This window comes from Thamnophis sirtalis, unplaced genomic scaffold (assembly GCF_051295495.1).
Source record: "Thamnophis sirtalis isolate CommonGarterSnake01/CBP01778 unplaced genomic scaffold, rThaSir2_p1.2 scaffold_13, whole genome shotgun sequence".
Taxonomy (NCBI): domain Eukaryota; kingdom Metazoa; phylum Chordata; class Lepidosauria; order Squamata; family Natricidae; genus Thamnophis; species Thamnophis sirtalis.
Window position 1 is genome coordinate 5,841,235 of NW_028261393.1, and position 21,665 is coordinate 5,862,899.

The 21,665-nt window shown below is 45.9% G+C and overlaps 2 protein-coding genes across 4 annotated transcripts; one reads left to right on the forward strand and one right to left on the reverse strand.

Annotated features, from left to right (window-relative positions):
• Positions 1–2,317: 2,317 nt before the first annotated feature.
• On the reverse strand, positions 2,318–14,509 carry DEDD2 (death effector domain containing 2). Of its 2 annotated transcripts, none has more exons than XM_087727053.1 (6): positions 14,494–14,509; positions 11,822–12,470; positions 11,376–11,486; positions 10,784–10,915; positions 4,268–4,660; positions 2,318–3,171 (listed from the first exon to the last, which is right to left on the reverse strand). In XM_087727053.1, exons 2-5 carry the CDS (start codon positions 12,294–12,296, stop codon positions 4,287–4,289), a joined length of 1,092 nt encoding a protein of 363 aa, XP_087583179.1. In that variant the 5' UTR covers positions 12,297–12,470; positions 14,494–14,509; the 3' UTR covers positions 2,318–3,171; positions 4,268–4,286. The 2 variants fall into 2 exon arrangements, with proteins under 2 accessions (XP_087583179.1, XP_013927334.1); XM_014071859.2 differs by lacking the exon at positions 14,494–14,509 and adding an exon at positions 14,110–14,335.
• On the forward strand, positions 14,487–19,064 carry LOC106553382 (zinc finger protein 574). Of its 2 annotated transcripts, none has more exons than XM_014071858.2 (2): positions 14,487–14,584; positions 15,696–19,064. In XM_014071858.2, exon 2 carries the CDS (start codon positions 15,707–15,709, stop codon positions 18,281–18,283), a length of 2,577 nt encoding a protein of 858 aa, XP_013927333.2. In that variant the 5' UTR covers positions 14,487–14,584; positions 15,696–15,706; the 3' UTR covers positions 18,284–19,064. The 2 variants fall into 2 exon arrangements, with proteins under 2 accessions (XP_013927333.2, XP_013927332.2); XM_014071857.2 differs by lacking the exon at positions 14,487–14,584 and adding an exon at positions 14,903–15,002.
• The last annotated feature ends 2,601 nt before the right edge of the window (positions 19,065–21,665 follow it).

Sequence of the window (21,665 nt, forward strand, 5' to 3'; positions counted from 1 at the left end):
TCCCTTTCCTCCTCCTCCTCCTCCTCCTCCTCCTCCTCCTCCTCCTCCTCCTCCTCCTCCTCTTTCTACACAACCACCTTGTGGGGATGGTTGGGCTGAGACAAGGCGGACAGGTCCAAAGTCACCCAGAGGCCTTCCATGCCTAAGAGAGGATTAGAACTCAGAGCCTCCTGGTGTCCCCGTCCCCCCCTCAATAAAGCACACCAGCTTGACTCTCCCTGTCAGTCCTCTGAGGGAGACTTGGCTAGATTGCTGGAATTGTTAGTAGTTGTAGCTGGAGAGGGCAAGTCACAGGCTTTGAAATCCTGACAGAGATCCTCTCTCCCTCCTCTTATATGGTATTGGACCTGGGTACTTGAGAGACCACCTGCTGCCAATCACCTCCAATAGACGGATCAGATCCCACAGATTAGGCCTCCTCCGAATTCCATCCGCTGCCCAGTGCTGACTGGTGACCACCCGGAGGAGGGCCTTCTCTGTGGCTGCTCCGGCCCTCTGGAACGAGCTTCCCGTGGAGATTCGAACCCTCACCACCCTCCAGGCCTTCCGCAAAGCCCTTAAAACCTGGCTGTTCCGACAGGCCTGAGGCTAATGAGCTTTTGTCCCCCCTCGAATGGTATGGTTGTTGTGTGCTTTTAAATTGTGTATTGTTCTGTTCATCTTTTTATTCCTTATTTGTACCCACCCACCCACCCCTTGACTTGGATTGTGAGCCGCCCTGAGTCCCCTTTGGGGAAAAGGGCGGCATAGAAATTCAATAAATTCAATTCAATATACTTCATTCTTCTTCCTAGAGTAGCCCCATGTCGAGATAGGCAGCCAATAAATTCAATGAATAAAACAATGAACACTAGAGAGAATCAAGTCTTTTTCCTCACGTGAGGAAAAGGCGAAGGGGATTATTTGCATAAAGGCTGTTGAATTTTCTTCTCAAAGACCATCTCTGTATGGTTTTACTTCTCAGGGCTGCCTTTAAACCTTCCTTGTGACTGGCCACCATGGGAATTGTAGTCCAATGGCACAGCTATGTGGTAGGCTGGCCGGTTGGTGCAGGGTGGGCCGAGAGAGGTATTATTGCTCAGCAGAGATAATGCCAAGAGTGGGCAATCCGCAAAAAAAAAACATTTTTAAAAAACTCTGCCTTCGTTTTTGTAACACAAGGTGGTAACGAAACCCAATACTCCTTCCTCCTCCCATTTTCCCCACCAAAACAACCCTGTGAGGTAGAGGTGGGGCTGAGAATGATTAGTCACCCAGCTGGCATCCATGCCTAAGGCAGAACTAGGTGGTGGGTATTTACAGGATAATCAAAGCCGTACTTGTGGCTTTGTTCAGAAGAATGCAACTTTTGTTTGTGGTACATGACTTGCCTTAATTTAGCAATGCAATTATGAACCCAGCCCAGAGTGGCTTGCTTAAAGCAGGATTAAGCAAAGCAAACCACGGGCTGAGCCCAGGTAGTGTTATTTGTTGTTTAAAAAGGGTTTTTCCACCCTTGTGAACACCACATTCGGAACCAGTTTAATGTGGTGGTGAAGGTGCTAGCCTAGAAACCCAAGAGGGTCTGAGTTCTAGTCCTTCTTTGGACATGAATGACTGCTGGGTCACCTTGGGTCAATCGCCAAGAGATGGCAAGTTCTCCACTCTCTTCAGAAACATTCTCATCAGGTTGGCCCCAATCCTGTTGGCCTTCCATAATGCTGTAAAGACCTGGTTATGCGCCCAGGCCTGGGTTCCTCAGTATGTTAAAGCCCCATTTCTGGGCTATATTAACATATACTGCAATCGTTTTACTTAGCAACTATTTATCTATTTATTTTGTATTATTTTAAGGGTTTTGTTTTTATGATGTACACCACCCAGTCACTTGTTCAGATGGCAGCTATAGAAAGCAAATATAAAGGTTTGGCATGAAAACTGTATTCACCAATAACTTTTGTGTGGCTTGATGTGGGATTGGGAAGAGGTTGCAGTGTATATGTCAAGATGCTTCTGGACTGCGTTTCCAATCCTCACCATCTCTGACATTAATGTATTTTGTTTATTGAGAGTACAACCTAAAATCAAGGGGAAACACATGGAGCACCTACTAGTTTGGATCACACCTTTCCATTACTCAGGTTCCTGTTAAAAGACTTTTACTCCAGTTTTCACAAGTATGGTTCTCTGACCAGCAAATATTCATCAGCATCTTTTAATGTATTCTAAAGACTAATCCGCCCTTGTGCTGATTTAGAACACCTGAAAAATTACAGGAATGTAGGTATGAAAGGCTGGACTCTAGGCCAGCTCTGTTCTTGTTAGGAATTAAAGGCAGTTGCAAATTATCTTCTTTATTAACATTGTCACTTGCAAATACAGTACATTAAGAATTTTGTCCAAAAGTGGTTTTTGTTTGGGTTTTTTTTTTTTTTTTTTTGGTTAAAAAAAATACAATTTTTAAATTATTTATTTCTGGCTCTTCCAACTGCAATTCAGCAGCTTCCTTAACGCAGAAAACAATCCAAACCTTTTCATATTTTTAAAGCCTATTATTTATAGTATATACAAAGAACCACAGAACTGAAAAGTGTCCTTAGAAAAGTGACTCAAGGTTCCACACCCTTATGATCAACTCTCGTAATATGGGGCTAGGCTGCATTTTTTTCATAAAAGGGAAGAATCTACCTCAGCACCATCTTTGAGAGTGTAAGGTTTTTCTTCCAAGAAAAAGAGTAGTTAAAGCAATCTGTTCTGCTGCCATCTTTTGACCAAGTGTACCTGCTATTTTGTAAAATTACTCTCCAGTGTTGCAAGAGCACACACAAAAATGACAAGTACAGGTAGCAAGCATGACATACACAACTCAGACTGAAAGAGTGTCAAGGCCCTTCAATGCTTCATTAGCAGATAAATTATCTCTCACAAAGATTTTCCTTTTTGCTCCGAATGAGAAGAATCCAGGCTGAATTATTGCTTTTGTTCATATTCTGCTAAATCTAATGTCCATCAAGATCATTCTTGACTTGTTCTTTCAATGCTTCTGTGGCACAATTGATTCCTGGGAATCCCGTCGCTGCCAAGATCCAGCCCTGTCACATGACGGAATGATGATTTTCTAAAGTCTTTTTTTTTTTCCTGTTTCCCTGAAGTCTATATCCAACAATAATCAAGTAATAAAAATGAAGTATCCTGTAAAAAAAGAAGCAGCAAAAAGTTAAAGCAGAAGTCTAACTTGATATTTAGCTTGTTTGCAGGCAGTGTCCACTATATTTCTTCGGGAGAGTCTTTATCTCAGGACACCACTGGGATCTAGTTACAGTGTTGTCTATTTTTCTACTGCCGTTTGTTTTTATCTTGTGCAATAGGTATCCCTCGGCTTATATTATTGGGAGCAGGCTTTTTATTGCTAAGGCAGTCATTAAATAAATTGTGCCCAGTTTTATCATCTTTTTTGTTAAGTCAATCATGCAGTCATTAAGCAAATCCAGTCTCCCCTAATGACTTGGCTTGCAAGAAACTCCCGGGGAAGGTCACAAAGATTGTATCCTTATGATTTATAGTGATACTGTTTCCTGATTGCTTATTTGTACCCTATGACTATCATTAAGTATGATTGATCAACATATCTTGTGTTTTTATGTACAGACAGCATATGCACCAAAGACAAATTCCTTGTGTGTCCATTCACACATGGCAAATAAAGAATTCTATTCTATTTTATACTATACTATAAATAGCAATCACATGACCTCACGATCCAACTGCCACAACTACATACTAGTTGCCAAGTGCTCAAATTTTGATCATATGACCATGGGGATGCTGTGACCATCCTAAGTGGAAGGATCAGTTGCAAGTCACTATTTCAGTGCCATTGTTACTTTGAACAGTTGCTAAATGAATAGTTGTGTAAGTCGAGGTCTACCTGTATATATTCTAAACAGAAATGCTTCCATAAACTACCTATTGAGTATTTCCACTAGACAGGAAAGAATGTATTGCCTACATATTCAGCAGCATGTCATGAGGTTATGCTGTTCTAGGAAACAGAAGCCTGTAACATCGACAAAAACCACATATCATCATGGTTCTGTATATTTTTAAAAAGCAGCTTTATTTATTAGTTAGGCTCTTTGCAGATCAGGGCTACCCCAAATTCTCTGAAGCACAGAGTGTCTCTATTGTGCTCCTTACTTGTAGAGCTGATTCAAAGGAGTGAATTAACTTCTGAAAAATGAGAGCGTCTTAGCAATTCCGACAACCAGCTAGTTTGGAAGGAACATACCTATGTCACCTAGTTGTTGTTACCACACCTGGGGACTAACATTTTCCAGTAACAAACGCCGACCCTCCTCGTAATCATCCTCATCCACGTTGACTAGCAGCCGAATAGCTTCCTGGCCCACAGCTTCTTTAAGGGAGTCTGTGATGAAGACGCCTTTCAATGCCTCGAGCAGTGAGCCGTTCATATAGTCACTCCAAAAGGCATCCAGGTAAGAGAGCTCTGAGAACTTGATGTCACAGATGATTGAGCCCAGGTCGCGGGATTTCAGGATAGTGTTTGACTGCCCAAAAACATCGAACTGGCGCTCCAAATGGTTCTGCTTGTTAGACATCACATTCTGACGCAAGACAGGTTCATGCTGACAATATTCTGCCCGAACACGAAGCCGGATGTCTGAGAGGAGCACACGAAAGAAAGAGAGAAAGAGAAGGAGGGGGAAGAAAGAAAAGGAGGGCCATTAGAGATGTCGGTCACAAACAGAGCAAGAAGACAAACACACAGTCATGCAGCGGTATTCTACGATCAGGCTTTCAATAGTCCCGAGCATAAAAACCAACCAAGCTGAAGCTCAAACCCATTCAAGATTCCCCCAAAATTCAGGGACCTGAAGGAGTCAAGCTCAGCAAGGGGCACTTCCACTAATTTTTAGGTGTTCCTTTGGCACAAAGTTAGAGCTGAACTTCATTTATACTTATATGTTAGCCTCCATATTCAGCCTGCAACACCTCCCTATTTCAAATTAAATATGAATACTCATCCAGCCTCAATTCCTACCTAGAGGAGCAAAAGAATAAATCTCTCAGTGTAGCATATCCTCCACCTTTACCATCTATGCCTGCTATCAGCCATCAACATGGGTCTTAATATGATGTACATAGTTTTCAGTCAATGGAAGTTAACGTATACATCTAAAACAACTTGAATTAATAAAATGTAAGGCAAGATCAACCTCATCTATTGGCCGGATTTGAAAAGTCTCTGAACTAAAATGAGGGACCCATTCTGCACACAGCCTTGTTGTTTATATTCTGGACATACTGACATGCTGCTAGGCAGGTTTACTACTGTGGTACAGATGCCTCACTAATTAACAAAGTTCAGCTCTAACTGTGGACTGCGGAAGCAAAAGAACAGGTTTGTTTTGTTCAGTCACCCCCAATGTTATCGTCAGCATTGTAGCTGAATGTGTTAAAAGGTTCAAAAGGGAGGGATAAATGGAACGAATACAGAGTAAGATACGTTTAAGAAAAATGAGGCAGGTGGTGCATTACATACGCTCAACAAGGCCGTCAGCTTTAATTTCTCTGTGTCTTGTGGTCATCACCTGTAGAAGCATTAACTCAAAGTGCAGTCACAGCCCTTTTCCAGTAACTTTGCACGGCCTGGAGCCCAAACCCACCCACACCACCAAGCTACAAGGGGTTTTTCAGTAGCTGAGAGCCCTCAAGCAGCAGGAGCTTCAGAATCCTTTCCCCCCCACAACCCCAGATGGGCAACAGCAAAGCTGTGCAACAAACTGCATTTAACAGTGGCCCATAGCATTGATTCATTTTTAATTCAATGGCAGACAGCCAGAAAGCAGCAAAATTTAAACAAATGTTTAACGACCTGCATGAGCTTCTACTAGAAACAGTTCCTTTCCACCCACATATTTATGATCATTGCACCAGAAGGTTGCTAGTCCATACACTCAATACCCGCTCGCCTTAAAAGGACTTCAGCTGCTGGGCCACTGGAAACCATTTTGAGGTTCCAAATATAGGTTCCCACCCAATTGCTGACTAGATACATTTAAGTTGAAAATCTCCTTTTGCACTGTACACAGCTTAAAATACAGACTTGTTGCATCCATGATTTGGCACATGATTTCATCAGAACAATTTACCCAGTTTCTAATATCAACAATGTTCTGGAGTATTTTATGAGGCAGCTGTCAGAGTTGGCGTTAATATACTGGCAATCCTTGAGTCACAGTTACATTGCATTTGAACTGATTTAGCCATTTTCTTTCCTCCCCAGGACACAATGAGAATTAAGACTGTATGAAAGAATCCCAGCTTTTATTTCCAAACAGGCAGGAAGCATATCAAATTGCAGGCTCTGGCTATGTGGGAATGGTCTTCTACATAAATGCCTCCTAGACTGTGGGAATTTGTTCAACCATTTTCCACAGCCAGCAGTAATGCAAGCTCTGAACAGCTGCACTGAATTAAACACTAAACTCATGGGCAAATACACCAGCCGAGGCAGTACAAACACTACCACACCCACCCACCCCATCATTTCCAGGCCCGTTCCAGTGAAATAATCCCACTGTGGTTATTATGTAGAAGTAAAGACAAACTTGAAAAACTTGTTTCTGAGCCAGATACTTCGCACAGGCTTCTGCCAATGTCTTTTCCCAAGTTTGAGCCCCAGTAGCAAGAATGAAGGAAAAACCTTCAGGTCCATTATCACTCAAGTAGCATGGTTTCAGAGGAGGAGGCCTGTCACCTCAGTATCCATGCAACCGCATTAGTGTGTGTTCAACACTATTAAAAGATTACAAACCAAGATCAAGTGACCCAACAGGAACCAGAGAACTTTAAATTCTCAGTTTCCGAGACACGTTGGGACCTACAGATCATCCTGAATCAGATATCTTTATTTTATTTATTTATTTATAATAAATTAATAATAATAATAATCTATATATTATCCCACCCACTCCCCAAAACAAAAATTAAATATTTACAGGCCAACAAAAACCATTACAGACAATGAAACCACAGAAAGAGGCCTCCACTGTGCTGAAGGCCACAAGTCCCAAAGTCCAAGGCTGTGTGTCCCTCACAGCTTGCATAAGAGTGCTGCAGGGTCCAGTTGCAGGTTCGCTTCTAACATAGAAGAAGCGCTGAAGAGGCAGGTGAAATAATCAAGTGGGACACACTTAAGTTTTTGCTTTTAAACTTGTTTGGGTATTTTTACCAGTGTCTGGTACTTGGCCCGCTTGCCTGGGCCAATACTTATGCTTTTCCAGGGATGAATTTCAACTGTGGACCGAGAGAAACATGGTTCAAGACTTTTAGCACATGGTAACATCAAGAAATCATTCTGAGATTCAATATTGTAAAAGAACACAAAAAATGGCGTAAAGAACCTAAGCTAACTTCTGACATGGACTGCTGCAGATACCAGACTGAATATAGATATTTTTCTACAAGGTGATTAACAGGTAGTCCTCGAATTGCAACCACAAACGGGGGGCAGAATTTCTGTTGTTCAGCAAGGTGGTTGTTATTGTGCTCAGTTTTACAATCTCTTTGCCATGGTTGTTAAAGTGAATCATTTAACTTGTTAAAAGAATCATGCGGTTGTTAAGCAAACCCAGCAATTCCCCCATTGGTCTTGCTTATTGGAAGCCACTCGGAAGGTTGCAAAGGGTGATCACGTGATCCTGGGATGCTTGCAGCTGTCAGAATACTAGTTGCCAAGTGCCTGAATTCTGATCATGTGGCCATGGCGATGCACTGCAGGGACTGATTTTAAGTCCCCCTTTTCAGTGCTGTTGTAACCTCAAAATGTCACCAAGGAATGATTGTAAGTTGAGGATTACCTGTGATTTTTTAAAATTATTATTATTGAGGACAAAGTGACACACAAACAATTATTCTTATTATATTTACTGGAACTGGGAAATACTAGTGACAACAATGAACAATTTCAGGAACATCAACACTTGTGAATGCATATACCAATAATAAATGTTGGCTAACCAGAAGGGACTGCCCAATTCAACTGATGTGAAGAATTTAAGGGCATTTCCACCCCAATCAAAGGGATAAAAAAGGAGCCCTCAAGAATCCCATAGCAGCTATAATGGTCTGATATCTGCAGCAGTAATTATATGCAAAATTAAGATCAGTTGATAGGGAGGCCTTCAATGGACTGACATATCAAAGAATGGCAACTCCCAAAGAACAAATCCCTCACTGCTATACTATCCCAGCCTGTTTCCATCACATTAGGGGTGGGCAGCTATAGCAACTTTATGCCCTATGGACTTCAACTCCCAGAATTCCTGAGCCAGCATAGCTGACTCGGGAATTCTAGCAGCACAGAATTCTGGAAGAATTCTGGAACCATAGGTCATAAAATTGCCGTAGTTGTTGACCCTTGCATCATCAGGCCCTGCTGGAAGTTTGGGACACAAGGCCCCGACAGTGCCAGTCTGGAGTAGCTCTAACCAGTATCATAAACCCAGGAGCTGACAGTGCAGCCCTGTCCCCTATGGGCATTCAAAACAATCAACATGTCTTTATGAAGTGGCTGTCTGAAAGGCTGGCATGCAGGGTGGGCAACCTTTTTTTTTTTTTCTAGAAATAGTAAGTCAGCAGATATCATAAAATACAAATTTGCTTTTCACAAAGTACTGGTGGAAATTCGGGTGCATGGATTCATTTACCTTTGCGAGACCATTCTGTGAGGAGATTGCACAAGTGAGACAGAGTCTCTTTATCATCAACTTTTGCTTAGTAACCTGGAATTTAAACGGTGGATTGAGAAAGAATTGGCAGAAATCAAGCAGCAACAAAAAAATGTTCATTCGGGAGTTTGCATGGATTTTTCTTCATTACGGTATTGCTCTTTCAAACTGAGATAGCCTACAGTACTATAGCATACCAGAAAGGGAGACTCCCAGGTTTAGTTCTGCAACTCAGAAAGCTAATAAAATAGCAGAGTTCCTTTCAGAAGCAGCTGCCTAGGAATCTTAAATTCTGCCTCAGTGAAGCAAGGTAATTTTACAAAGAATACAGGCAACAGTCTAGGTGTTGAACGGAGTTTACAGTTTGATCCTTGCACCTACCCGGCAGTAGCCTTAACTGCACTTGAAGTTGCAGTTTTGAGATTGCTTGTATTATTTTTGAACATTCTTCGTTAGAACCCATGGCCTGTAAACTGGTCAGCTGGTAAGACAAGTGTTTTTGTGCATTCGCTTTTGTTTCATTTGCATTGCACTGACGCAAACACAATAGCCCAAGAGTTCTGCGGGGATCATCTGCCAGCCCTGGGTACCCATTGGCTGAGTGAGGGTGCTACAAATTAGGCAGATGGAACACACTTCCAGATAAGGAAACTGTAAACACATTATGTGGTTTGTCACAGACAACAATCCACCTGCAAATTTCACAGTTTTCTTATGCAGAGTCCTTAGCTAATAAGAAAGACATATAGTATCTGAGACAACCTTAAATTATTCAAAGGAGATAAAATATGCTGGTCTTAAGAGACAGGCACTTACGCAGAGCTGGAAACCAAGACAGAAATCTGACTGTTAATTCATCTGTATGATTTTAGTTTACAATTTAGATACATACTGCTGATGTCAGAGTATAATTCAAGAGATGACCACTACCAACCAAGGCAGGAGGATAAACTTCTTAGAAAATCAGAAGAAACCAAGCAGCACCAACAGAGCTATTCAAGAATAGCTCAAATCAAGTGTGGGCCTTTGTTGGCAAGTCATTTGAAAGAATACAACAGCTATTTACTTGGCGAACATAGTCAATCTTGTCTCCAATCAAAATTGTATGGCTCTATTACTCATGGGTTTTATTACTACCATCGCACAGAGAATGAGCTTGTGATATGTATGAACTCCTTGCAGGAATTATTATTTTCTTGATGACAATAGGGGGGAAAACTAGATTCAAAATAAACTTGGTTTATCCTCCAGTTTTTGTTATTTATCTAAATGTAAAAAAGGCCTTTTAAATCTTTCCATTCTGAGCCCAGAGGTTTTTCATTTGGAATTAATGCTTTCACCGGGATTTTTCCATCTGAAATTATTAAAAGTGGAACTAACCAGATTATCTTGCATTTCTCCAGCTCAACACAGAGATCATCATCAGAGTCATTAATATACTCTCTTCAAGACCAGCATATGAAACACTTCAGTGTACTGAAATAAGTCTCCCCAAAGCTGATGTTATAGATATTCAAGTTGGAAGGCATTCATAAAATTTGTTGTTATGCAAGATGCCCAAGAAATGTTTGTATGAAACTCGGTTATATATTTTGAGCATAAATTTGTTTTGATATTTGAGCATAAATTTGTTTTGATAGTAGTGAAAAAGTAATTGTCCATTACCAAATTACGCAGGGAACTGAAGACAAATTCTATGAAGTGGATTGGAGGCTTCCCACCTTCTCTCAAGAAGGGGCCAAAAACTCCCTATTCTCATTTAGTGAAATCAAGTCTTAATAATATCAGGTTTAAACTGCAGTTAATATTGTAAGCCAAACCTCAGGCTACCTACACAAAACATCCTCTGTAATTCAGCTACTGCATCTCTTCCCCCACCCCCAACTCTACTCCTTTGTGATTCTAGTCAAAGAAAGAGAGAAATAGAACAATGACCCTTAATTGAAACCAGGGTTGCTAATGTGGTTTCATGGGTTTTCAAAACAAAAAACAAAACAAAATCTAGATCAAATGCATTCCAAGAACACAGCGTACGCCAGGCAGACACCTACCACAAGTCACTTTGGTGGGAGCTGGAACCTCCTGCTTTGGAGCAGAAGCCGCTTTAGCTCCCCGCCGCCTACAAAGAGAAGTAGCCTTAGATCGACCTCTGCTTACTCGCTTCCTTTTGCTCGAATTGGAGCCTAGAGAAAGAAAAGGGGGGGGGGGAGAGAAATGATACAAGTTTTCATGGTGCTCCCCATTAGCCTACCTAGTAATAAATAGAAGATAATTTCTGTAGCTCAGGATTGAATTGTGAGATCCTTGGCACTCTGAGCTTGGTTGTTTGCTTGCAGATGTTTCATTACCAACTAGCTAACATCAATGCTGGTGAGCATGGGGCTAGCTAGAAATAAATCTCACGTTACACAAATCTGCCATTCTACATCCATGATTCACGAATTTCAAACACCAGATAGCAATTAGTTATAATTTATCTGAAAAATGTTAGTTTAAAATGGATCTTTGATTAGGCACAGGATTATACTGCTAAGTATTAATATCCTGATCTTTATAAAAGTTTAGCATCTGTAATCAACACAGTTAAAAGACAAATCAGAACACAGAATGTTTTTCTCTTTTCAAATTGGACAATTTACAAACCTGTCTCCCACTGATCATGTCGAGGCTCTGAAGAGGCTGAATTCAGACAATTGTCCATTTGTTGATCTGCTGGTAGAACAGATGGTCCATAGGTGTATCTCTCAGGAGAAACTAGAATTAAAAGTTTTGAAAGTTAGGCAGGACTTCAACTGGAAGAGTTCTGCAAGGAAACATCACCAGTTTGTCAAATCAGTTTGGATTCCAGTTCTGGTGATGTTCTTATAATCACAATATTCAAAACAATAATATGTGCAAGGAATTATTCAGTGCCTGAAATTGTTGTAATCATTTCCCCCCCTTTAACATTTATCCTACTATAAGTAAAACTGCTACAAAATAGGTAGAAATGATCTAGGTTAAATATCCACTAAGAAAAAAACCTGTTACTTTGTGAGATTCAGTCAACAATGAAATGTTACATTTCCCCTGCTGCTCCAATCCAGTACCTGTACGCTGCCTTTTCAGGGTAACATATGGCAATAGATCATGCCTTGTTAGCACCCTCAGGAGCTGTAAAAGCTGCACAAAGTTGGTTTCATCACATTTGCCTCTCCTCTCCAACTCCAGGAGCAGTTGGACACCATTCTTTGCATGCAATTTCTCTGCAACTGCCTCAAGGTTGCCATCATTCCTGCCCAGATTACACTGGCACGGATTTCTCCTCTTCCAGTTTTCTAATGCTGGTGAGGTAAGCTCAGAACCACCTTCTTCTGCTGCCGCCACAGTCCAAAGGGCCGGATCCAATGGATGAGTCCAGGGCTGTGTCTCATCCAGAAGGAACGAGAGCACTTCCACATCATTCTCTGTGAGCTGAGAACCAATGATTTCAAACATCTGATGCAGGGAAACCATCCCATAATATTCAAAGCATTCTTCATCTTCCCAAATGTGGGCAAACAGTTGCCTTCTCATGTCAGCCATGTAAAAACACGAATCCTAGGAAGCTTTAAAGATTACAAGCTAGAACTGAATGGATACGCTGTATTCTGAAAACAGATGGAAAAAGAAGAGTCTCTTGCCAAGTTAAATTAAAAAAATACAGAAACTGATCTGAAGCCTTGAAGGAAGATCCTTTCAGTTTCACCACACAGGGATCTGTAAATGAGAAATCGGAGTTACTGAATCAGATCAAACCTTCCATTGTTGCCTCGATTAAGAGAACAATAATCATACAGATCTACGTCATTAATACTACACGCCTATGATGTGTGTGTGTACACTTGCACGCACGTGCCTTTGAGTCAAGTGTTGACTCCTGGTGACTACCTGGACGAGCCCTTTCCGTTTTCTTGTTCACCTTTTTTTTCTTTCCACAGAAGTGGCTTGCTATTAACTCCTTCCTTATGACAAGAGAGTGACTAACATAAAGACACAAAGCTGTCTTGCTGCCTCACCAGGCAAGACAAGAGGGTTCTCGTTGTCTACCCCTCAATGTGACTATGGTGTTCCTCAACAAAATATCCACTATGTTGTGTCTGAATGTCCATCAAGAGCCCACTGTCTGATTTTTTTTCAACATAGACCACTCTGTCCTTAAATAGCTGGGTGGACTGGACATTAACATTTGAAGTACTATAACTTCTGTGAGTCCCTTGGACTACAAGGCAATCAAAACGGTCAGTCCTAGAGGAGATCAACCCTGACTGTTCTTTAGAAGGCCAGATCCTGAAGATGATACTTTGGCTGCCTAATGAGAAGGAAGGACTCACTGGAGAAGAGCCTAATACTGGGAAAGAAGGAGGAGACGACAGAGGACGAGGTGGCTGGATGGAGTCACCTCGGCAGGAGATTAAATGGACTCCAGATGGTAGAGGACAGAAAGGCTGGAGGAACGTTGTCCATGGGGTGGCGACTTTGAAACTAACAACAAAATCCATGTATTTGCCATATGCTAAATAAATAATAACCAGGCAAGACAATAGTCTCACGGCTTCTATCCTGGTGCATTTAGCCACCACAAACTGGCTTCTAACGAAGCTAGGGGCGGAGGGGGGTGGGGTGGAGAAACGGGCCAGGGAGCCCCATTCTGCTTCCGATTCCCCCAAACAAAAGCCAGCGACGACCCGCTTTTCCTGAATTGCCCTTTAGAGAAGGCAAAACGCCGTTTCATGGCCGACCAGACGGACGCCTTTCCGGCAGCCTGCAAGGCACGGACACGCCGCGCGAGGGCAGCCGCGGCCTTGCCCCGCCCCTCCTCCGCCCCGCCCCGCCCCCCGCCGCTCGTCACAAGGAGCAACACCAGCATCCGAGGTGTGGACGAACCCCGCTTGGCGCAGCCGAGCCCCCACCCCCCGAAACTCCGCCCCTGCAGGGACGGAGAGCCCCGCCCACAGAAGGGGAGGGGCGGCGGTCGCCTCTCCGTCGGGACAACCGTCTGAGGCCCCTCCCCCCACGGCTCATTTCTCCTGTTTTTGACGTCCCCTCCCCCACTTCCTCGACCCAGACAAGCCTCCCCCTCGTTTTTCTCCCCCCCCTCACGTCGCCTCTTCCCCTCCCGCGGCAGGTTTTGACATTTCGCTCCTCTCCATTTCTTTTAATCCTCGCGCAGCCCCTCCCCGCCCATCGTTGTTTTTCTGACAGTAGGCCACCCCCTCAAATACACCTCACAACTACCGCCTCCCTCCCCGCTTTCCTTGTTTTATCCGACTCCCCTCATCATGAAACCCCGGTATCCTTCTCCACCTTTTTTCCTGACCGTCCCTACTTTGGCACGAAATAAATTGCCTCCCCTCACCGGATCTCCCGTCGCTACAGACCGCCGTCGTCGCCGCCGCCGCTGTTTCAATCTTTCTGGCACCTTCGACTCATCTGCGCGTGCGCTCCCCGCGGGTAGGTACCTGGCCGCGCATGCGCTCCAAGGCTGTTTGTGTCTCGCTCGCTCCAACTGGGCGTCGAGGCGGCCTCTCCCGCGCATGCGCTGGGACCGTCCCTCGGCGAACTAAGCGATGTCGTTCCCTGCGTCGCGTTCCCCCGCTCACGTGGCAGCTCGCTACTGTCCCCGTGACTCACGTGCGGGGTGGGGTTAGTTATTCAACAACTGCCGCGCCCTCACCCCCGCTGATCGGAGACGGCGCTTCCGCGTCCTAATTTGGGCTGAACTTAAAAGCAAGTCACTGACCTGAGGCGAAAAAGGCGAGCCCGCCGCCTTTATGCTCTAACGGCGACGCAGTGTTTATGTAAAGTGGCGTCAAGGAAACGGCACTGATTACGTAAGCGCCCTCAAGCGGAGGCGGGCTCTATGCCCAGACACACAAAAGAGGGAGGATGGGGGGGGGGGGGAGGAAACGAAGCGCAGGTCTTCATCCTCGTGACGGGGCGGAGCTAAAGAGCGGCCAAGCCCGCCCATTTCCACCTCAGGCTGGGGTGCTGATTGGCCGGCGCCCTTTAAGCTTAGCTCCCCTGAAGGAGAGGCTGGGACGTCACAGAAATCCTCCGCGCCGACCCGCCTCTGTAGTATCGAGGTCTCTGATTGGCGCTCTCGGAGCTGTGGGCCAGGCAATGAGAGGGCGCGGTGCAGCCTAGGCCGAGCGGGCCCTGCGTGCCCTGCGTGACGAGGGAGCGGCGAGAGGGAGAGACCGGGCGAACGCCGGCTGGTGGCCGCGGCGGTGGGTTCGGCCCACGGGCCGGGTGAGTGCGGCGCCCCTACCACCGCCGGAGCCGTTCCCTCGCGAGGCACCGCCTTCCCCTTCCTAGCCACCGCTCCCTCCTCTCCCTCCGGCCAGCCCCTGTCAGGCTCTCCCCTCAGGCTGGGCTGACCTTTGACCTGAACGTTTAAGGCCTGCGGTGTTGCATCCCCTCGCCCCCGCCGATGTTGCCACAAGCCGACATCAAACTATGGCTTAGCTCCAGTCTGACACGGGTGGGAAGGAGATTGGTTTAGGGGAAGGAAGCCTAAGGGGAAAATGTCTTTGGGCCATGGAAGTGCTGCAAATGGCCTTCTCTGCAGATGGTTGCATCTGCACTTTCCAATTTCCTTGGTGGCTCCCCCTCTGCAAAGAGCTCAGGCTGGCATATATGGTCCTTTCCTCCTCTTCAGCCTCCCACCCAGCAGAGGGGATTTCAGTGTAGCCTCTTCATCAGTGCGCTTGCTTTTTCTAAAAAAATAACTTTTGAAATCTACAGTACATTCCTTTTATTCAAGGAATAGCATTTTCTAGCAAATCCTGTCCCCATTCATTTTCTTAGGCTGAAAATACCATTCCTTTGTGGGTTAATGTGTTGTTCCTGTGATGGGGGCTGGGTACACGGTTTTTTTCCAATGTCACTTTTATTAAGGTTGGTTTCTTCCTCTCTACAATCTCTCTCCTCCCTTCCCCTCAGGTGGAATCATAATGGCAGAGGAGTTGGCACCCTCTGTGTTTTTCCAGCACCAGTATATGTGTTCGGAGTGCGGACTTCTTTACAACACTTTGGAAGCGGTGCTGCTCCACCACCAGAGCCATTTAGGGGAATCCTGTGAGACTGCAGCTGCCGCCACTGTTGCTGATGCAGAATCCCAACAAGACAACCGCTATCAGTGCCTGGAATGTGGGTGTGTCTTGTGGTCACCTGATGAGCTGTTAGCGCACCAGGAAGTGCATCCCAGGGAAGTACCAACCCGACCTTCATCTCTCCCAGCCACCACTGGACAGATCCGCTACCAATGCAATGAATGTAATGAACTTTTTCCTTCTACGAGCCTCTGGCTAGCTCACCGCCGGACACACCAGAAACAGGAGGCTCCAGCAAACTCTCCTCCATCAATTTTACCTTCTTCTCAGCCGCCTCCCTCCCCTTTTTCCCAAATATCCAATCCTGAGCCTCCCCAGATCTCTTGCCTCCCAGCCTTGCAGGAACCACATCCGACGTCACCGCAGTCAGTTCCCCCCATGCATCCTTACGAATGCTCAGAGTGTGCCTTCCTTTTCTTAACACCAGAGGAGCTGCTGGAGCATCAGGGTGAACATTTTACTGAAATCGAGAAAGAGAGTGGGGAGCCAGCTGAGGTGGCAACCCAGGAGGCGTCCAGCCCCTACATGTCCCCAGTGCCAGGCCCTGAGGAAGCAATAGCGGTGCCTCCCCCCGCTCAGGTTTTCTGTTGTACGGAGTGCAAGCAGGCCTTTGGTACAATGGAGGCGCTGCAAAAGCACCAACAGGAACATGTGGGGAACAGCGAGGAATTCCTGTGTGGGGAATGCCAGCGTGGCTTCACAACAGCCAAGCGGTTATTGGCTCACCAGCGGGTGCATGTGGATGGCACGTACGAGTGTCCGAATTGCAACAAGATCTTCAAAAAGGCAGCCTCTCTTGAGCAACACATGCGCATCCATAAAGGCGAGGCGCTCTACCTCTGCGTGGACTGTGGGCTTGGCTTCTCCACCGAGATGACCTTAATTATGCACCGCAAAAACCACACGGCCAACCCCTTGCACCGTTGTCATTGCGGCAAGACTTTCAGCAACATGACCAAATTCCTTTACCATCGACGCACGCATGCTGGCAAGAGTGGGGTCCCAGCCGCACGGGGGGGCGGAGGAGACCCTGCATCCGGCCAGCCTGCCGAGCAAGCGCCCAATGAGGAGGAAGCCCTTGTGAATGGCTCCGCCCCTTCCTCCCGTTCGCCGGGGAACTCGGCCGAGGCCTCCAGTGGGGGGTTCCTGTGTCCTCAATGTGGAAAGGCGTTCTCCACCCATATCCGGATGGTGCGGCATAAGCGAGTCGTGCACGTGCTGGAGCGCAAGCACAAATGTCCCACGTGTGGCAAAAAGTTCAAGAAGCTGGTGCATGTACGGAATCACCTGCGGACACATACGGGGGAGAGGCCGTTCCAGTGCTCCGAATGCGGCAAGACGTTTGTTTCCCAGGCTAACTTGGCCCGGCATCACGTAACCCACACTGGAGAACGGCCCTACCAGTGCCAGGTCTGCGACAAGCGCTTCACTCAGTCCTCGAATCTCCGCCAGCATCGCCTTTTGCACATGGCTCCTAACGGAGACGGGTCCCACTCGTGTGACGACTGCGGTGCTGCCTTTCTCCGAGCCCGTCAGTTAGCCTTGCATCGAACGGTGCACACAGGGTGCTTGCCTTTCCCTTGTCCGGACTGCGACAAATCCTTTTCACGCCATCGTCTCCTCGAACTGCACCGGCTCAGCCACTCCGGACACGAACCTCACCGCTGCCCAGACTGTGGCGCTCTTTTCGTGGCGGCCTCCAAGCTGCAGGAGCACCACTGTGCCAGGCAGAACGAGCAGGGGAGCCCCCAGCAATCATACATCTGCACCTCTTGCGGCAAGTACATGGGCTCCTTGGCCAAACTGACCTTACACCAACTGGTTCATTCAGGGCAGCGTCCGTACAACTGCCCGCTCTGTGGGAAAGCCTTCACTACCCCTAGCGGGCTGAGCCGACATCAACAGCGCCACGCTGGCCTGCGCCCTCACAAGTGTCCTACCTGCAACAAGACATTCGTGGCAGCCTCAGGGCTGCAGCTGCACCAGCGCACGCACACGGGCGAACGCCCCTTCCTCTGCCCAGATTGTGGCAAAGCTTTCCGACAGGCCACCCACCTTCGTGAACACCGGCGCCTGCACACCGGGGAGCGGCCCTATCGCTGTCCAGAGTGTGGCAAGGCCTTCGTGCAGTCCATGCACCTGGCTGAGCACAGACGGATCCACACCGGGGAGCGCCCCCACCCTTGTCCCCTCTGCTCCAAGACTTTCAAGACCGTCTCGAACTTGCGGAGCCACCGCAAAACGCACACAGCGCTGGCTGACAGCCAGGATGCTGTGCAGCCTTCGGAATCTCTTGTCGCTTCCGGCCAATCCACCCAAACCATTATGTGCACCAAGTTTGGGGAGACCATTGCTATAATTGAGAGCGCAGAGCCTCTCCCCATGATGGAGACCATAGAGATCTATCTAGAGATGTAAATTTCCCAGAAATGTAGAAGCCGTGCCAGGGGAGGGGAATTTCCCATCTTTTTGTGTATTTAGTTACAAGGGAGGCGCGAGGGCAGCATCCACACTTTTGCCTTGGTGCAGAGGTTTTAAATCCTCTAGAACTCTTCTGTACACAAAGGCTTAACATGCCAGCGGGAAACGGAGAGCACCCCTCTCTTCGTGCATCTTTCAGCAGGGCTTCTCACTGCACCAAAAGTTCCTCATCAGCTGTTTTAGTTTCGCATGGAGGCCTAAACTACAATTTACGGACCTCATTTTGAGAATTTCTCTGGGCAGTTCCTTTTTTGTCTGGGGGGTGGGGTGGGGGTGCTGTGGATTGGAGTTGGACCAGCCACCTTGATCGCAGCCGGATGCTTACCGTAAATTAAAAGAGATGTGTTATATTCCATTATGGTCCCCCAGTTTCATTATCGGAGATTCTAAGGAATGGCTCGATACAGCATCTAGGACAGGCTGTCCTATAGTTTTGACTATTGAATTATTGGCTTGCTTTCAGGGGAGGGGGAATGTTATTCGCTATTAAGTCAAACAAAGTTGTGATTTTATGGTAGAATAATAATGCTACATCTTAAGGCAAAAGAAAGGGGATACTTTTGTGCTTTGATAGTTTGACACAGTTTTATTATGTCTGCAGTCCTAGCAGAACAAGCCGCGTTTTAATTAAAACTGTCCCAACTGAGCAACAAGTAAAAATACAGGATTTTTGCTTTAATGTGTAACTCCTAGCTGAAGGCCAGTTCCATTTTTTTTTTTAAATTGGAAAAGCTCTGTGCCATCTTTAGATGATTGGCGTATGATGACTGATGAACATGCATGTTTTAAAACTCGAGAATTTTTATGACGATTTTTCCAGACCAAAATATTGCAATATGCATAATGGGAAAAGGAAATGATGATTTCAATGGGTAGTCCATCGCCCTGGGTAGCTTTGTATTTGCTGCATTTGGACATCACATTAACACGACCGATGTGACCCAATCCAAGTTCATCCAGCATCCTAAACTTTTAACTACCATATGTTGGCTGGCTTGACAAAAAACATTGAAGTATTTGCGGAATCTGGAACGGTTAGCAAACAGGCATGTCAGTTATCATGTGAGGATATTATCTTTTTAGGATGTGACACTCAAAGACAGTCTAACTACTGAAGCAGATGGAAACAACAGGGGTAAAAGCTGACACTGTTGAGTGAAAAGATTCCAGTGTAACAACTAACCAAGGAACTATGCCACCTGGTTGGGGGCCATAATGAGCATGTTAATTGTGCACACCTAGCTACAATCCAGTGCACAAGTTCTCAGCTAATGCTAAAGGCTATTTTTTTAATTGGGTGTAGGTTCAATAGCAAGCTTGACAGCTGAGATTGCTAAGAGAGACTGCATGTCCCCCACTCATACACATTTGAACAAAGTAGAGCTATGCCATCCAATCTACATGCCATAAGCATTCTTTAGTGAGCGTGAATTCTGTATAGGAGGATTTATGGCATTTCAAGTAGCCAGTCTTAACACAAGGAACATGAGTCTGGAGCCCAAGGTAGAAGCACAGCTCTAGGTCCCCATAATCTACCCCAAAAGAGTCAACCACAAGTGCTTGGGGCGGGAAAAACCTTGATCCCAACGTTAAGGAGCCAATTTTCATTTTTTTTTTTAAACAAAACAAAACCCTGTACATTCAGATTTAAATAGCGAAGCTAGGGTGGTACACAGCTGAACCAATTCCTCCCTCTCTCAGATCTGTACAGATAGTCCTCAACCACAACTGAGCCCAAAATTTATGTTGCTAAGCGAGACATTTGTGAAATGAGTTTTGCCCCATTTTACGGCTTCGCTTGCTAGGTTTCTTAAGTGAACCACTGCAGTTGTTAAAATTAGTAACACGATTGTTTAGTGAATCTGGTTTCCCCTCCCATTAACATTACTCGTCAGAGAGGTCCCAAAAGGTGATCACATGACCCCGGGACACTGCAACTGTCGTGTTGAGTCAGTTGTCAAGCATCCAAAGGTCGATCGCCTGACCATGGGGATGCGGCAATGGTCATCAGTGTGAAAAATGGTCATACATCCCTTTTTCCAGTGCCCTTGTAACTTTGAACGGTCACTAAGCAAACAGTTGTAAGTTGAGGATTACCTATATTTGGCAACGAACACCAACAGTGATTTTTTTTGAAAAAAAAAATTCTGGGGCTTTCTTGCTGCTGCTATTGTTTATCTCATTTGATTCTCTCCCCATTAATAAGGAGCTTCATGACAGTCCTTCCGTTCATGCCAATAATTTATTGAACCGGATGTCTGTACACAGCCAAAAAAAACCTAAGAAAGAAACTAACACACAATGTTGGGAGGAAGGAAGGAAGGAAGGAAGGCAGTGATGAGGATAAATAGGAGGGTGAGGGAAATTATCCACAGGCTGCACCCTGGCTCCCTAGGAGGAACCGTCAATCCTAGATGATTTGCAAATGGAAAGGGAAACTGGGTTTTTTTGGGGAGGGGGGGGTCAATCATTGCAACATTTCATTAAGAAAAAAAAATTAATCTATTTACAGGGAAAATGGAAAAAGGAAGCCATTTTAAGGGATTTAGATGAGGAAAATATGTATTTACAGCAGGGAGGGAACAGGCATTAAATTAAAACTTGCCTTCTCCAATTCCCTTTGAGAACGCTACGCCCCCCAATCCCCCCCAAGAGATCCACAAAATTGAAATTGCAGCACCGGGGAGGAAAACTGCTATAGGGAGCAGATGCAACAGAGTTTGGAGCAAGCTTCTGCTTAGTTTCCTGCCTGCTCTTAATACCAGCTTGTTCCAGACACGCGCAAACACACAACTGCGCACACACCACAGGGATTTTCCTCCCCCCCCCCGCCCCACCGCAAGAAATCCCAGTGCTACCTCTGAGGGGATCGCAGGAGGAGCGAGGAATGGTTGGCCATGCCCCCCACCTCACAATCCAAGGCAAGGGGGAGAGGGCTTTCTTGTTCCCGGTAAGAGATTGTGGGCAGAGGCATGGCAAGCAAAGGAGCAGGTCCGGTGAGGGGAGAAGGGCGTTCAGGGAGGGGGGGGGGAGAGAAGGAAGGGTAATTCCCCGCTGGAATGGGACAAAAAAAACCAACCGAATGTTATTGGGCTATAAAAACAGACCCGCTTAAAAATACAGCATCCGGGTTTCACAGACAGACACGTCTTGGGATGGAGGGCACTCTGGAGAAGGAACCATTAACCGTGTGAAGGGGGATATACGAGAGGTGGAGAGTTCGGGAAAGCGTGAATGACATGAGACTGGGAAATAAAACCATTTCCCCCCCCCTCCCCAGAGGACGTTAAAAACAAGAGCAACTTAAAACCTCAATTAG

What these genes read in the sequence shown, in the direction of transcription:
- DEDD2 (XM_087727053.1), bottom strand. Translation starts at nt 12,296, where the DNA reads ATGGCTGACATGAGAAGGCAACTGTTTGCCCACATTTGGGAAGATGAA. An exon ending in CCTGAAAAGGCAGCGTACAG is followed by an intron (nt 11,487 to 11,821) that starts GTACTGGATTGG and finishes TTTTAATTCTAG; the next exon opens with TTTCTCCTGAGAGATACACC. An exon ending in TCCCACCAAAGTGACTTGTG is followed by an intron (nt 4,661 to 10,783) that starts GTAGGTGTCTGC and finishes TGCTCCTCTCAG; the next exon opens with ACATCCGGCTTCGTGTTCGG.
- LOC106553382 (XM_014071858.2), top strand. Translation starts at nt 15,707, where the DNA reads ATGGCAGAGGAGTTGGCACCCTCTGTGTTTTTCCAGCACCAGTATATG.